The 14,474-nt window shown below is 52.5% G+C and overlaps 2 protein-coding genes across 2 annotated transcripts; one reads left to right on the top strand and one right to left on the bottom strand.

Annotated features, from left to right (window-relative positions):
• The first annotated feature begins 1,667 nt into the window (after window positions 1-1,667).
• COX7A1 (cytochrome c oxidase subunit 7A1) lies at window positions 1,668-3,253 on the top strand. Its single transcript, XM_065925981.1, has 4 exons — window positions 1,668-1,773; window positions 2,431-2,517; window positions 2,651-2,735; window positions 3,115-3,253. The coding sequence occupies exons 1-4, from the start codon at window positions 1,759-1,761 to the stop codon at window positions 3,168-3,170; spliced, it is 243 nt and encodes an 80-aa protein (XP_065782053.1). The 5' UTR covers window positions 1,668-1,758; the 3' UTR covers window positions 3,171-3,253.
• A 567-nt stretch (window positions 3,254-3,820) lies between these two features.
• CAPNS1 (calpain small subunit 1) lies at window positions 3,821-11,081 on the bottom strand. Its single transcript, XM_065925955.1, has 11 exons — window positions 10,938-11,081; window positions 9,732-9,949; window positions 8,766-8,799; window positions 8,356-8,445; window positions 8,129-8,186; window positions 7,967-8,031; window positions 6,494-6,562; window positions 6,314-6,392; window positions 6,057-6,173; window positions 4,532-4,590; window positions 3,821-4,340 (listed from the first exon to the last, which is right to left on the bottom strand). Exons 2-11 carry the CDS (start codon window positions 9,929-9,931, stop codon window positions 4,314-4,316), a joined length of 798 nt encoding a protein of 265 aa, XP_065782027.1. The 5' UTR covers window positions 9,932-9,949; window positions 10,938-11,081; the 3' UTR covers window positions 3,821-4,313.
• Window positions 11,082-14,474: the final 3,393 nt, after the last annotated feature.

Raw genomic sequence — 14,474 nt, 5'->3', positions numbered from 1 at the left:
ACCCGTTGGTCCAGTGTTGGTGGGGAGAGAAGAAGAACCTGGCAGCCAGCAGCCATGTGTCACCCAGGCGACAGTGAGAGCTTGGACTCACCCCAAGGGTATCCCTTGCTCTAGGGAGCATGAGGATGAATAGCAAATTAAAAACACCATGACAATGGAGAAGGAAATGGCAACCCACTCCAGTATTCTTGCCTGGAAAAGCCCATGGACAGGAGTCTGGTGGGCTGAAGTCCATGGGATTACATGACTGAGCATGTGTGCACGAGGGTGGAGGGAGATGGGTTGGTAGCAATAAAGTGGTAAAACTAAAAAAAATAAAAATAAAAACACCATAACAGATCAAGAACAATCATGGAAGAAAGAAAAATGCTTTATATCTTAGTATTTTTTAAAATATTTATTTATTTGGTTGTGCCAGGTCTTAGTTGCAACATGTGGGATCTAGTTCCTTGACCAGGGACCAAACCTGGCCCCTGAATTGGGAGCACAGAACCCCAACTGCTAGACCACCAGGCAAGTCCCAGTATCTTGGTATTTTTAACAGCGGTTTTTTTCTTTCCTGCTGTTGCTGTTTGAACGAGGGGTCCCACATTTTCATTTTGCACAGGGCCCCATACATCAGTTTGCAGTCCTGCTTAGAGAGCACTCCTTCAGGCTTTCCAAGCTTCCTGGTATCCCAACCCAGAGCAATTTGTTTTCTTCCCTGAATACTGATCTGCAGTATACTGAATACACAGCTGCAGATAACAGGGGACAGCTGGGGGAATGAGCACATGTGTGGCCACTTCCTGGATGACCAGAAATATCTAAATGAGTAGAATCTAGGAGAAGCACTGAAGCCCTACTTGGTTAAGTAGGTGGGAATGACCAAGTTAGAGAACATTTGGCTTACATTGTATATCCTTTGCCAAATATTTATCAAATCCCCCCATTTGTCAGGTGCTGGGGATGCAGTGGAGTCTAAAGTCAACAGACAGAGCAACTACACTGCTTTCCAGGGTGAAGAACCGAGTGTGGTGTTGGGGGTAAGATGAAAAAGCAAAGACAGTTGCTATGCAGCGTCGTCGTTTTGTGCGCATGTTTAACTTAAGCAGTCAGCTACATGGGTTCACAATAAACAAAGATAATGAAAAATAATTACGTAAACAAGGAAATTATCCTTCCCTTCATTCCACTTAATAAATAAGCAGCGTATGCTCCCTCCTGTATAAGATATGGGCGTAATCTACTTCCTTGGGTCTCGTATCTCATCTGGATGAGATACTTTCCATACAACGTAGTCCCTGAACCCCAAAATGAACACTGTCATTTAGCCAAAGCCACAGCAATCTGTTACAACGTGGGAGGAAAATGGCATAATGAAAGATGGTGTCTTACCTTCCTTCAGTTGCTCTCAACATCAATCGGATAGGGAGAGATCCGAGGGACCCAATGGAGGAACTGCACTGGCCCTAGCCGGATACCTCCACAGAAACAACCCAAAAATGTATTCTCTGGGACCGCTTTCCTCTCCGCGTGGACCAACAGAATTCTGAGATGAGTAACAGATGGGTGCTCCAACCATTCGGCGCTGAGATGCGGGGATGGGGTTGCAGCGTCTTCCCCGCCCACCTATTGGACGAATCGGAAGGCGTCCTCCGAGACCACGGTGTCCTAGGGCGCGCGGGGGGCGTGGCCTGGGACTCCCCCAGAGGGGAGGGCGCCGTCTGTCCTTGGGCAGAGAGGGGAGGTGACTCCGGCCGAAGAGGAGGACACAGGATGAGGGCCCTGCGGGTGAGGGCCCCCAGGGGTCGGGTTGCGGCCCCCAACTCGGAAACTCTCAGAAACTCTCACCCCTATATGAGACTCTCCCCCAATGCCGGGATCTGGGGACTTGGAACGTGAGCCCCCTTCAGGGCTCGGGACTCCCTTCTAATAAGCCTGGGGCCCCTCTCCCCAGCTCCCAGCCCAAAAGCTTTTGAGACACCCGGGGACACGTTAACTTGACCGAAAGTCCCGAGTTTGAACTTCTTCCCTTCATCCAGGGTTCCCTTAGCATTCCTTCCCCTCTCCCTAACTTCTTAGGCTGCCGGGAAATTCCTTAAGCACCCCGATCCAGTCCTGCCCTTCCTGCGGCCTGAGCTCCTCCCATTAACCTAGGGAACCAAAAAAAAAAAAAAAAACCAAAAAAAAACAAAAAACCGAGACTTCCTTTGGGTCCGATAACCTTCAAGCCAGACCCTCTAGGCACGAGTCCCGTTTATCTAGGCCTTTCCTGCCAGGACACCCTCCCGCACTTGCGCTGTCAGTTCGCATCTTGCTTTACGCTCCCATGGGACAGGAGTGTCCCCAAGTCAGAGCCTCGGAAAGTCCGACACCCTCCCCCCAACGGGACCTCTTCCGGGACGCCCCTCCAGACTCCCCCAATGTCCACCCATCCCCTCTGCACAGGTCTCCCAGGCACTGGTCCGCTCCTTTAGCTCAACCGCCCGGAACCGCCTGGAGAACCGAGTAGCTGAGAAACAGAAACTCTTCCAGGTGGGCGGGGCAAGGGTGGGGCGGGGGAGGAGCCTGGGCCGCCCGCTTGGTCCCGAGGAGAAGCTGGGGGAGGCAGGAGCTTAGGTCTGCGGTGCTGACAGCGCCTTTCTCATCGTGTGCCCCCAACTTCTAGGAAGACAATGGCCTCCCGGTGCACTTGAAGGGCGGTGCAACAGACAACATCCTGTATCGAGTGACGATGACTCTGTGTCTGGGGGGTGAGTGCAAGGCCAGGCTCGGCCTGAACTACGGGAGGAGGCGGCCGGGTTCGAGATGGAGAGGGGAAGGGGAGGGTTCTGGCGCTAGGGTTTCGCCAGAGAATTGGATTCTGAGCTGGTGTGGGACCGCATGGGAGCCTGGGCTGACAAATACGGAGGGAGCACTCCAGGGCTTGGGCTCCTGTCCCAGGAAGGTGGCTGGGCTAGTGATGCATCAGGGGAGAAAGCCTGAAGCCTGGTCTGTACCGAGGTCCAGCATTTCCCCAGCTGAAGGGCAGTTTGGGAAGGGGCTCGAGCCTGCAGCATGGGCTCAGAAGCAAGATGGGGCTCAGGGAGGGAATTGGGGCCTCATTCAGTATCCCCCACACTCCCTCCCTAGGCACTCTCTACAGCCTATACTGCCTTGGCTGGGCCTCCTTCCCTCACAAGAAGTGAAACCAAGAAGTCTGCAGGACACGAACAGGCATCAATAAATGTGCTGGTTTCCTGGGGAACCCAGCCCAGCTCCATGTTCCCTATTTGTGCCTCCTAGCCCATCCTTCTACCAGCAAGTCATCTCTGCCCTGTGGACAACCCTGGGACCCTCCGACTAGACCAGGTTTATCCCTAGGATGTCACTGCCTCTCAGCCCTCCCAGAAGCCCCAAACAGCATCCCTAGGCTGTCCCCTCAGGGTCTGGGGACCTGCTTTGTATCCTGGGATGGCAGCCCCCTCCCTGCAGAGGCCCGGGGGTGGGGAGGAAGATCCTGAGCATACTGTATGACACCAGAGAGGTAGAGGCAAGTGAAGACAGACTCACTCAAGCACAGAAGCTGAGAGGGGCAAACATGGCCCTGGGGGGCACAGCCAGGGGGACACTGAGACCTCCCACAGGTCTGGCTCTTGCAGCAGAAGCAGAGATGGTCCAGACTTCTTGTCTTGGTTTCCATGGGATCTGAGCAAGATCTCAGAAAGAATAAGGCTACAGCTCAATTGGGATCCAGAATGAGAAAAAAGACTGGGACTAGGAGACACATACAGACAGGCTTCCTCTGCCTTAAACAGAGGCAGAGCCACCCCCCAACTCTCAGAACAGGAGGCAGATCTCGGAGAGAGCAGCAACTAGGGTGCATTTATTTCCTTCTGGGCCTGGCAGGCTGGGAGCAGAATACAGACAAAGGCACTGGGTCATGTGGCCCTGTTTTGGCCTGGAGTTCAGGTGCCTGGGTAGTAACTGAATGGGTGTGCCTGGGCGTGGAGGGACTGGAGTGATCCTCCCAGAACTAAGAGAAGGGCCCTTGGGGTGTGGAAGCCACACAAATGTTGGGCTTGGCGCAGGTGCAAGAGAAGGGTTATGGAGTAGACGGGGTGGGTGTGCTGGGTGGGGGTGTGACTCGAGGGGCAAGGCGTGTTGAAGCATGTTGGGCCCTGGCTGTTGACTGAGAATCCAGGTGCCAAGGGCTGAGAGGACAGAAAGGCCTGTGGGTCAGCAGGACCCATGAAGATGTGACTGCAGACAGAATCAGCCCTGGGGGAGACCGAAGAGTCCAAAGTGACTCCTACAGCGAGGTGATGAGGGGGCAGGCCTGGGGCTCCCGTTCAGGAGTACATGGTCAGCTGCAGCCACTGGGGAAAGGAAGGGACAGACAGTGAGGAGCAGGGAACCCAGGAATGCCAGCAGCCCTTCTTTGCTCTCACCCAGGGGTCTTTGGGAAAATGGGAGGGAGGGAACCCTAGCTCCGAGCTGGTACATGGGGCTGAGGGGAGGGGTCCCCTGCTAGGAGCCCACATTCCAGGGTGGAGATGGGGGTTCTTACCTCCTGGATGTTCACCTGGATTTGTCCAGTGCCGTCTTTGTCGAGAGATTTGAAGGCACCTGGAGAAAGGAAGGGTTGGTGGGACTGTCTTTTAGGATTAAAATATACTAATATATGATAATATTAACAGCTAGTAGTCTACCTATTCTGGCAAGCACCTGTATAAAGTGCTTTCCATGTATGAATTCATTTAATCCGATTTTGGAAGATAATTGTCATTTTAAGATAAGGCACAGAAAGGTGAAGTGATGTGCCTGTGTTACATAGAGAAAAAGGAAACTGGGATTGGAACCCAGACTGCTACTCATCTTGGTAATGGCCTCCATATCTTGACCTTCACGCCCCTCATCACCCTCTGCCCAAGCCCCAGCCCCCCCACCAACCTCTAAGCTCCACACCCTCCAGTTCCAGCTGAAACAAGCTACTGGAAGGAGGCTCTGCATTTCCAGCTCCTACAGTCTGTTGTGGTCCCCACTCCTGCCCTGAAACTCATCTCCATGTTCCCCACTCACAGCCAAACCTGTATGTTAACAGGTGCCCACAGTCTGTGTGGCTTCTCTCTCACTCACGGCTCAGTTACCACACTCGGGGGTCCACGTGTGTGGTACCCCGGACACTCCACTCACAGCTGGCCCTCTTGCTGGTAAATCCCAGGCCATTTCTTGACCCTCTCATGCATGACTTTTGGCATTATCTGCCCTGTTGTCCTTTCTCATGTTCCCTTCATGTCCCCAACATACCTGCCCCTTTTCTTCTCTGCATGCTCTTAGTATATTGTCCGCCCTGGGCTCTTGGCATGCCAGGAGATCTTCCTAAAGGAAACCTGAGACCCTGTTCTTCCCCTGCCTAGACCCTGTTCACTGTCCCCGTTAGTGTCTGAGCACCTCCAAACTTGGCATTCACAGCCCTGCTTGGCCTGACCATCCCACTGCTCCTGCCCCCTCTCTCAGACAAATCTCAGTTCAAATTCTAGCTTTGCAACTTCCTAGCTAAGTGGCTGTGAGCAAGAAATTCGCCTCTTTGAACCTTAGGTTTCTCCTCCATGAAATACTCTAATCAAAATCACCAAGAGCACCATCTCCTCTTTCCTTTCTAGGCCTTCACACAGGCTGCTCCCAATTCAACACTGCTCCCCACTCGCTTGCTGGGGTCACTCCTTACCCATCAGGTCTCAATTCACACATGCCGTCCCTCCTCTAGGAAGGCCTCCTTGATCACTTAAGCTGCACCAGCTGGCTAGTTAACTTTGAAGAGTTCCCAATCACAAATCTAAACCTGATCTACCCTGACCTTCCCCTCACAGCCCCCATCACTCTGCACAGGCTTCCCCGATCCCAGACTTAACCATCCCGAGCTGTCACTGTCTGGTAATTTGCCTCTCCTGTGGACTGTGAGCAACATAAGGGCAGGAACATGGGCTGTTTCAGCCCTAACACTGGCCACCTCAGCATCAGGCTCAAAGGAGGCTTGGCCCATGAAGGCTAGACAAATCCCCACCTGGGAAGAGAGCTAGGGTGTCACTTACGGAACATGGCATCCAGTCTGACCAGGCAGCTGATGAAATTGTCAAAATCCATGTTCCCTCCCTCATCTGAGTAGCGTCGGATGATCATATTGTAGAGATGTTCATTCAGTTGGAATCCTGATAACGATTTAGTTAACAGGTGTAGGGGTCACATAGCCCAACCCTCTCCCAGCCCCAGGATTCAGGCTCAGACCAGATCAGTGGGGGCTGCCTCACCAGTCCCACCCCCAGCCCCACCATGTTCCTGCCAGCCACACCTGCTGCCTGAAAGGCCCCTGGGAGTTCACTGCTGCCAATGGTGCCTGAACAGTCAACATCAAACTGTTTGTATATGGCCTGTGGGGACAAGGAGGTCAGGATTCAACTGAGCCTCATGGGGCGTGGCATTTCCAAGGCTTGGGGGTCTTTGTGCCAGTCGTTTCAGAGACTGAACACACCTGCCACTTTTTGATGTTGTTCCACAAGTACTTGAATTCTTCGAAGCCCAGTTTGCCAGTCGTGTCACTCTGGTGGGAGGGTGTTAAGAATAGCCATACCCAGAAGTGTGGACAGTGTACACGATGATGGTAAGGGCCAAGCAGGGGAGCCTGGGCTAAAACCCCAGCTCCCATCCCACCCTCGTCCTGTCAGCTTGGGTGTGGCTTCATTGTTCGTTTTGCCCATAGGAACCTTAGTTTGTATTTCTAAATGATAAAGACTCTCTTTACACATAATCTCATGAAATCCTTGTTTATAACATTCTTTGATAGTAATTCAAACTTATAAATGTTAGGACATGTAAAACACCAGGGTATCTTAGAACTCTAGGGAAATGAGGTGATAAGAGTAAATACCTATTGCATTTGTGATAAAAAGTGAATGAGATATTGGTATAAAGCCTCAACTCAGGGCTGGCACTTGATAAATTCTCAGTAAATAGCAACAATGGCCAAGACTTGTCACATGACTTCAGATAGTGCTAAACTTCTCAGGAACATCACCTGTCTCACTAAATCCTCAAGATACCAGCCCCATCAGTATTATATCTGGGTGACAGAGAAACAGCTTCAGAGCTGAAAAATCTACCTGGGTGAGATCATAGTAACAGTTAGTGTGTGCAGACCACTTACTGTGTGCTACCCACTGTGCTAAGCCTTTTGCATGAAATGCCAATTTGGTATCACCATTATCATTCACCCAATTTTATCAAGAGGCAAACTGAGGCATAGAGAGGTTCAATAACGTTGCTAAGGGGCTGAGCTGCATTTGTTTCACCCTAGGCAACACATGTATGTGATCACATGACATGCATATATATGTGTGTCTATAATACTTTGTGCAGTATGTGCCTGTGTCCAAAATCAGTGAATGATGTATGTGTGTTCCCATGCACACGCCTCTACATATCTTCATGTATGTGGATGTGCCCTTATACATGTGTGTGTGTGTGTGTGTGTGTGTATGTGTGTGTGTGTGTGGGCAAACCTATGGCAGTTACAAGGTAGGGTTATAAGGTTATAAGGTCAGTTGAATGATTGCCTCTCTGGGTCCTGGTTTCTTCATCTGTAAAATGGAATATAATAATCATACCTGTCTAACAGGGTGGCTTTCAAGTAAATGTAAGTAAAACGCCAGTTATGATACCTGATGTTGTTATGTGTTGCCACATGTCCATAGGCGGGTGTGTGTTCTAATGTACACATGTCCACATCTGTGGGTATGAAAGCTACGCCCTGACTGCCCCAGCCACTCTCGCAGAAAATCCCTTCTTGGGAATTCCCTGGTAGTCCAGTGGTTAGGACTCCCTACTCTCACTGTCAGGGCCCCGGTTTAATCCCTGGTTGGGGAACGAAGACCCCACAAACCACGCAGCGTGACCAAAGAAAATTCCCTCATCCCCGAGGCCTCCACTAGACTACCCTCAAGGATACATCCATTACGGCCACCATGCTGCGACATGTGTCAATGCCAAAGCCATCAGTCTTCAGATCAGGATCTGTGGGATACAGGTTGAAGGTCAGAGGCCAGAGATCACAACTACCCCAGCCGACATGCCTCCAAACCTGCCCTGTCTGTTGACGCTGGTCACTCACGTCGGGTCACCACTTTGTTAAGAATGTTCATGAGTTCTGTGGCGCTGACCTCCATGTCCTGGGGGGAGAAGTTAGGAATGGGTCAGGGGTGACTGAAAGGGGTCTGGGGGTGTGATGAAGGAGGATGGGAACTTTGGGACTGCCATGGTGGAGTGTACATGTAAAGGACAGCCCAAGGGAAGGCATGGAAAGGTTAAGGACAGGTCTGGGGTCCCCTGTGTACTTACATCTCCAGCCAGCTGGGCAAAAAGCCTCCGGAACTGCCGGACCTCCTCACTCTCATTGGCCTCGATGTTGGAGTAATGTGTGCGAGGGGGCTGCAGAGGGAGGAGATTTTAGAGCAGGTAGGGGGAGAGGTGCCCTGGCCGGGACAGCGGTAGGTTGGGAAAGTCTGAGTGGGCTGGGTGGTGAGTGCCCAATGAATCAGAGGTAGGCAGTGAACAGGGAATGGATACAGCTAAGTCTGTAAAGAGTTGGATATGACTTAGCGACTGGAAAATAATAGCTAAGTTGGAGGATGTTACAAGGGAGAGATTCAATGAGATAAATTTCATAAGGAAAGGGATGGGGCTCCTTCAAAGGGACAAGGATGGGTGTTGGAAAAGGCCTCAGAATGAGAAAACAGGTGGCGGCTTACCGGGGGCTCTGGGTTGTATTGCGCAGCCGCCTCACTGCAGGAAACATGGAGGGGGGGAGTTAGTGCCAGGGGGCGGGGCCTCCAGGGGGCGGAGCCTCCAACCGGCAGCCAGCCCCCACACCCCATCCCTCAACCCCTAGCTCGCCACCCTGCCTATAGCTCCCTGCGCCCTCATCAGTCCTTGTCCTCACCTGTCCCTATCCTTGCCGCCCTGGTTGCGGCCCCACAGAGATCCCCCTTGCCCACGTACACCTACATAATGGCAGATTCCTCAAAAGACCCAGCCCCTTCGAGGGCTCGCCTCATAGAAGCTTGGCCCCAGCTTCCCGCGGCCTCAGCCTCCTGGGTTCCACCCATGTAGGAACCTACTCCATCATCATGGCTTCTAACGTTTGTGTCTTCTCAATATCCCACCCCAGCTCCATTAGTTCTCACCCCTTCAAACTATCACACTCAATGGCTAAGACCTACCAGGCACCTACCGACCCCTACCCTCCCTTCACTAGGACATTTTTAATCCAATCGGTTCCCAGCCCAGCCTTGCCCCTTGATGGCCTTTTCCCCAATCCTAGACCTCTTCTGATCACACCTCATTGACCCACCTACGAGGGCCACGCCGCGCCCACAAGGCTAGCCTTGCCCCCATGAAGGGATAACCAGCCTCATTGGCTCCGCCCCCGTAACGTTTGTCTCCAGGTTAGCGGAAGTAGGCCACGCCAGCCCCAGTAAGTCCCACCTCCCAAAGCCCCGCTGGTCCCATCGGACGGTGTCCCCTCAATAATCAGAGTACCCCCATGTCAAGCTCCGCCCCCATGAACTCATTAAGGTCGGCCCCCTCAAAGAGAGTCTCCTAGCCCAGGCCCGGCCCAGCTTAATTAAGGTTCCTGGTCAGTGTCCAGGTTACCCCATTCTATTGCAGGACAAGCCTCCTCCTCAGGCCACGCCCATCATCAGGCCCCGCCTTACCTAATGGCGCTAATGACCCCGCCCAGGATGCGCATGGCAGTTCCGCCGCCGCCACCGCCTCCGCCGCCGCCGCCGCCGCCACCGCCGCCGCCTCCGGCCCCGCTGATAAGGCCTCCAAGCACATTCCCTAGACCCCCGCCCAGGCCCCCGCCTCCTCCGCCGCCTCCGCCACCCTTCAAGAACGAGTTAACCAGGAACATGGCTGTGACTCAAGATTCCTGAGGAGAAAGAAAGGGGTCAGATGGCTGTCTCCTCCCTGAGCCCGCCCCTTCCCCCACAAAAATACGCATTTGTGACTGCTGGACGGGAGGAAATAATATGAAGCCTCTAGGCGGAGACCTATCCTCCGGCTGGGGCTTAAGGGCCCATTCGGGATGAGGTCTGGGCTTCCGGGGGAGGTAGTTCTTGGACGGTGGCATAGGGACAGAAAATCAGGTTTGAAACCTCTTCCGTTCCAAAGGTCCGCATCTGGCTTGAAAAACTCTGGACTGAGTCTACGCATAGGCATCATGAAGTACCAGGCACTGGTCGGGTCAAGTGGGCTTCTCAAGGTGGGGGGTCCCAAGCTAGTGCTCGAATCTGAAATCCAGAGCCCTAGAGGTTTGAGGCGGGTCAGAACGGTGGGTTAGAAATTCTCCGCCTGGAGGCCCCAGAAACAGTTTAGGAAATCCAGAACGTAGGTTTAAGGATTTAGGTGCAACCAGCAGCGAGACACTGGAGAAGGAAATGGCAGCCCACTCCAGTACTCTTATCTGGAAAATCCCATGGACAGAGGAGCATGGTAGGTAGGCTACAGTCCATGGGGTTGCAAAGAGTCGGACACGACTGAGCGACTTCACTTCACAGCAGCGAGACTAGACTCATTGCTGGATCTGTGGGTTCAGGTCTAAGACTGTTAAGTGTTGAGCCCCGGGGCTTGGGATAACGGAGTTCCTGTTAGAACTGAGAGGACGGATTGTGGTCCCAGAGGTTGCACTAGGGCTGAATTTACTGGGTACCTCTCCATGGGGTCCTATTTTAGATCCTGAGAGGAAGGGCGGAAGAGACCCCGGGGCGGGATAACTAGGCCGGACAGATCTGGGAGCTCGAATCTGAGATCAAGGGTGTGGTGGATCCCTGAGGCTAAGATTTAAGGATCTCTTCGTGTCTGGAGGCCTCCAGGGCCGGAATTACAGAGTGCAGGGGGAGTCTGGACTGGGCGCTCACCGCTTCGCTCACGCGTCCGCCGGTCCGCTTGTCCGTGTAGCTCTGGGGCCTCCGGCTGCGTCCGGCTCCGCAGGGCGGGGCGGGTGACTCAGGCTGCCAAGGCCGGGTTAGGCTCTGCGGGGTGGCCTGCCTGCATCCGCGCGGTCCTAGAGTCGACCTTAAGACTGCGCATGCGCTTGTCGGCCCCACCTCCTGTGATTGGGTGCGGTTGCCCAGGCTCCACCCTGCGTTTCCAGTGTCTTGCATTCCCGACACCGCCCTGAGTTGACAGATCTGAGGTCTTTCCCTACTCTAATGCGGTCCCAGATGCAAGCACTTGGGAACTAGAACTCCGAGGGAACTTGGGCAGTCATCGTGCCCAAGGCCACCTAGTGTTTTTCGACCTAGTGTCGATTTTCGCCCCAAAGCCTGCTGCCATCGTCTCACAGATGTGGCTTTCGGTTTCCTCGAAAAAGGACTCCTGATACTCTTGGGACTTGTCTCCTATCCCAGCCTTGTCACGACAAACGGCGTCTGGAATTGTATTTGGCCCACAGTCTCGGGACAAGTGCCCGCATCTATGGCGGGGATCCTGCAGGCAAAGTCCTGATGCTGGTCCAGTTCCACCTATGAATCAGACCGCATTGTGCCTCTTGCATCCACACCCCTTGACCCCTTTGTCTTCTAGTCAAGACCACTAGAATCATTTTTCCTGGACGGGTCCAAAGTGAAGTCTCAGTCTTCCAGTCTCTAAAGAGGGACCGGGATACAGGAAGAATCCGCTGGCCACAGACTGGTTTCTGAGGCTGGACGTTCCTAAGGTCGGTTGGTGGCTGAGGTGGGGAGTGCAACTGGGAAGGAAAATGGCAAAGGAGGCCACCTTTGGAACCCTTTCGCTTGCTCTCTGCTTCCAACCTGTAAGCGCCCAGGACTTTTTCAGGGTCCCTCGGAGGGAGCTGTCAGCCTGTCTCTGTAGCTCTTAGGCGCTACTGTGGAAGCTGATTCAGGTTGGGGTTGAATCCTGATTTTGCCCCTTAATAACTTGGAATTCCAAAACAGTGACCTGAGCCATGATTGTCTAATCTGTATAATGTAAATAAAGGTCTCCATGCCCCCACTCTCTAGGATCCTAACAGAATGAAGCAGTAAACGGTTAGTTAAATAGTAGCTATTATCCTCTGTGTCTGTTCCTTCCTCTTGAGCCCTCTTGGGTTCCTGAGGTAGACTCTTGCTCTTCCTTAGTTAATACAGTAAGTCCCCTACATACAGACCTTCAAATTGCAAACTTTCAAAGATGCAAGCATGTGTTTGCATGTCCAATCATGTAAGTTAGTTCACGTGTCTAGTGTACGTTGTCAGGTGCATGTATCCTCTATAAGAGGCTGTGCTTTTGTGTACTTTACAGAACTGTATAGAGTGGGCTTCCCTTGTGGCTCAGCTGGTAAAGAATCCGCCTGCAATGCAGGAGACCTGGGTTCGATCCCTGGGTTGGGAAGATCCCCTGGAGAAGGGAAAGGCTACCCACTCCACTATTCTGGCCTGGAGAATTGCATGGACTGGAATAGTCCATGGGGTCACGAAGAGTCGGACACAACTGAGCGACTTTCACTCACTCACTGTATCGAGTACAGTAGTATAGTATGTTTATTTCCAGCCCAGGATGTCCGGAAGCAAGCATAAAAGCAGTGGTGATGTACCTGGTATTACTGTACTTTTTAAGGTACTGTACTGTAAGATTAAAAATGTTTTCTTACAAGTTGAGAAAGCCTGTGTGCAGCAAAGATGATCCAGTGTGGCCAAAAATAAAAATAAATAAAATATTAAAAAAAATAAATAAATAAATACGTTTAATTTGATTTATAACCACTTTCTGCACCCCTGGAGTTCGACTCCGTGGACGAGCCCCTTCCCTACCCGCCACTCCGCCAACCCTCTCCTTCCCCTTCATCCAACTCACCTACTGGCACCGAAACCTCTCCTGACTCCCCCTCGACCCCACTATCCCATCTCCCCAACTCTCCCTCCCCACTTCCTTCCCCCCCACTGCCACATGGTCATGTATCCAACACATATTTCCCCTGAGAGAGGTGGCAGGACCAGAGGGCCCCACCCGAGTCCATGTGCCATTTTCACTGTCAGATATGAGCCAGATAGAAGAAAAGTTAGGATTATTTTCTGAAAATCCTACTAGATACAGAAAAGAATTCCTGAGACTCTCCCAGGCCTATAACCTCACATGGTGTGGCGTATATTATATCCTAAATGCCACTCTCACCCCAGATGGAAAAGACCGCATCTGGCAAGCGGCAAAACCCATGCTGATCATTTGCATAACCAAGACCGGGACAGCCCAGCTGCTGATGAGGCGGTGCCTCAGTTAGATCCCCACTGGACTTACCAGCCCGGTGACCCAGGTATCAGGAGACTCAATCATATGATCACCTGCATTCTGGAAGGAATGCAGAAAAATACTCATATCCGCATCAATTATGATAAAGTCAGAGAAGTCACCCAAGAGGCAGATGAAAATCCAGCCTTATTCTTGGCACGCCTCACAGAGGCAGTCCAGAAGTATACTAACCTAGATATCACTACCCCTGCTGGGTTACTCTACCTTCACGTTCAATTCATCAGCCAGTCCACCCCTGACATCAGACACAAGCTTTGACAACTAGAAAAGGGCCCTGAGACCCCCCCCCCCCAAAGAGATCTTCTAGAAGTTGCCTTCAAGGTGTTCAATAATAGAGAGGAGGAGGCTAAGAGAGAAAAAGAACATGAGAGAAAAGCTAAATATGCCTTTTTGGCAGCAGCAATTAAGGGAAGAGATCAGCCTGGCCCAAGTCATCCCAGAATAGGGGTTAAGCCCCCCTCCCCCCCCCGCCAGACCCTGCTTCCGATGCAACCAGTCGGGACACTGGGCAAAGGCATGCCCAAGCCCGCAGCCCCCACAAAAGCATGCCCAACCTGTGGCCAGTGGGGACACTGGAAGATGGACTGTCCCCAAGGACGCCCTGGCACCCCTGGGGAGGTCCCCACCTCCCAGACCTGGAGAATGGAATGTCCACAGGGATGCCCTGGTGCCTCTGGGGAGATCCCCACTTCTCCCCGAAACCCCAGCCCAACCCTACGAGAGTTGTTCCAATGATGGAGCCCGGGTTCCAGCCCCCTGGCCCGTGTCCCGAACACAAGCTCGGAATTTAGGGTAGACGGGGTAGTGGCTGGTAAAGAGACCTGTTTTATAGTAGACACTGGAGCCACTTTCTTTCTCTTAACTTCCTACTCTGGCCCAACTCAAGACTCAGAACTCACAATCAAGGGGATCTCTGGAATTCCCCTAAGGCCAAAAATCAACCCTCCATTACTCTGTCAATTTGAAAAATTGACCCTTATACACTTATTCCTTGTAATGCCTCAATGCCCAGTGGCACTCTGAGGGAGAGATTTGTTACCCAAATTGAGGGTCTTTATTACCAAACCCCCCCCCTTGATACAGTCTCTATATTCTGCATGCAGATGGCACCTGGGTGTTCCCTATCCCTCATCCGTGACCTTCCCTTG

This window comes from Muntiacus reevesi, chromosome 2 (genome assembly GCF_963930625.1).
Source record: "Muntiacus reevesi chromosome 2, mMunRee1.1, whole genome shotgun sequence".
In the NCBI taxonomy this organism is placed as follows: domain Eukaryota; kingdom Metazoa; phylum Chordata; class Mammalia; order Artiodactyla; family Cervidae; genus Muntiacus; species Muntiacus reevesi.
The sequence above is the reverse complement of the archived record's forward strand: the minus strand, read 5'-3'. Positions and strand labels throughout refer to the sequence as shown.

What these genes read in the sequence shown, in the direction of transcription:
- COX7A1 (XM_065925981.1), top strand. An exon ending in AGAAACAGAAACTCTTCCAG is followed by an intron (nt 2,518 to 2,650) that starts GTGGGCGGGGCA and finishes CCCAACTTCTAG; the next exon opens with GAAGACAATGGCCTCCCGGT. An exon ending in GATGACTCTGTGTCTGGGGG is followed by an intron (nt 2,736 to 3,114) that starts GTGAGTGCAAGG and finishes CTCCCTCCCTAG; the next exon opens with GCACTCTCTACAGCCTATAC.
- CAPNS1 (XM_065925955.1), bottom strand. Translation starts at nt 9,931, where the DNA reads ATGTTCCTGGTTAACTCGTTCTTGAAGGGTGGCGGAGGCGGCGGAGGA. An exon ending in AATACAACCCAGAGCCCCCG is followed by an intron (nt 8,446 to 8,765) that starts GTAAGCCGCCAC and finishes CTCCCTCTGCAG; the next exon opens with CCCCCTCGCACACATTACTC. An exon ending in AGGGGCCTTTCAGGCAGCAG is followed by an intron (nt 6,174 to 6,313) that starts GTGTGGCTGGCA and finishes AATCGTTATCAG; the next exon opens with GATTCCAACTGAATGAACAT.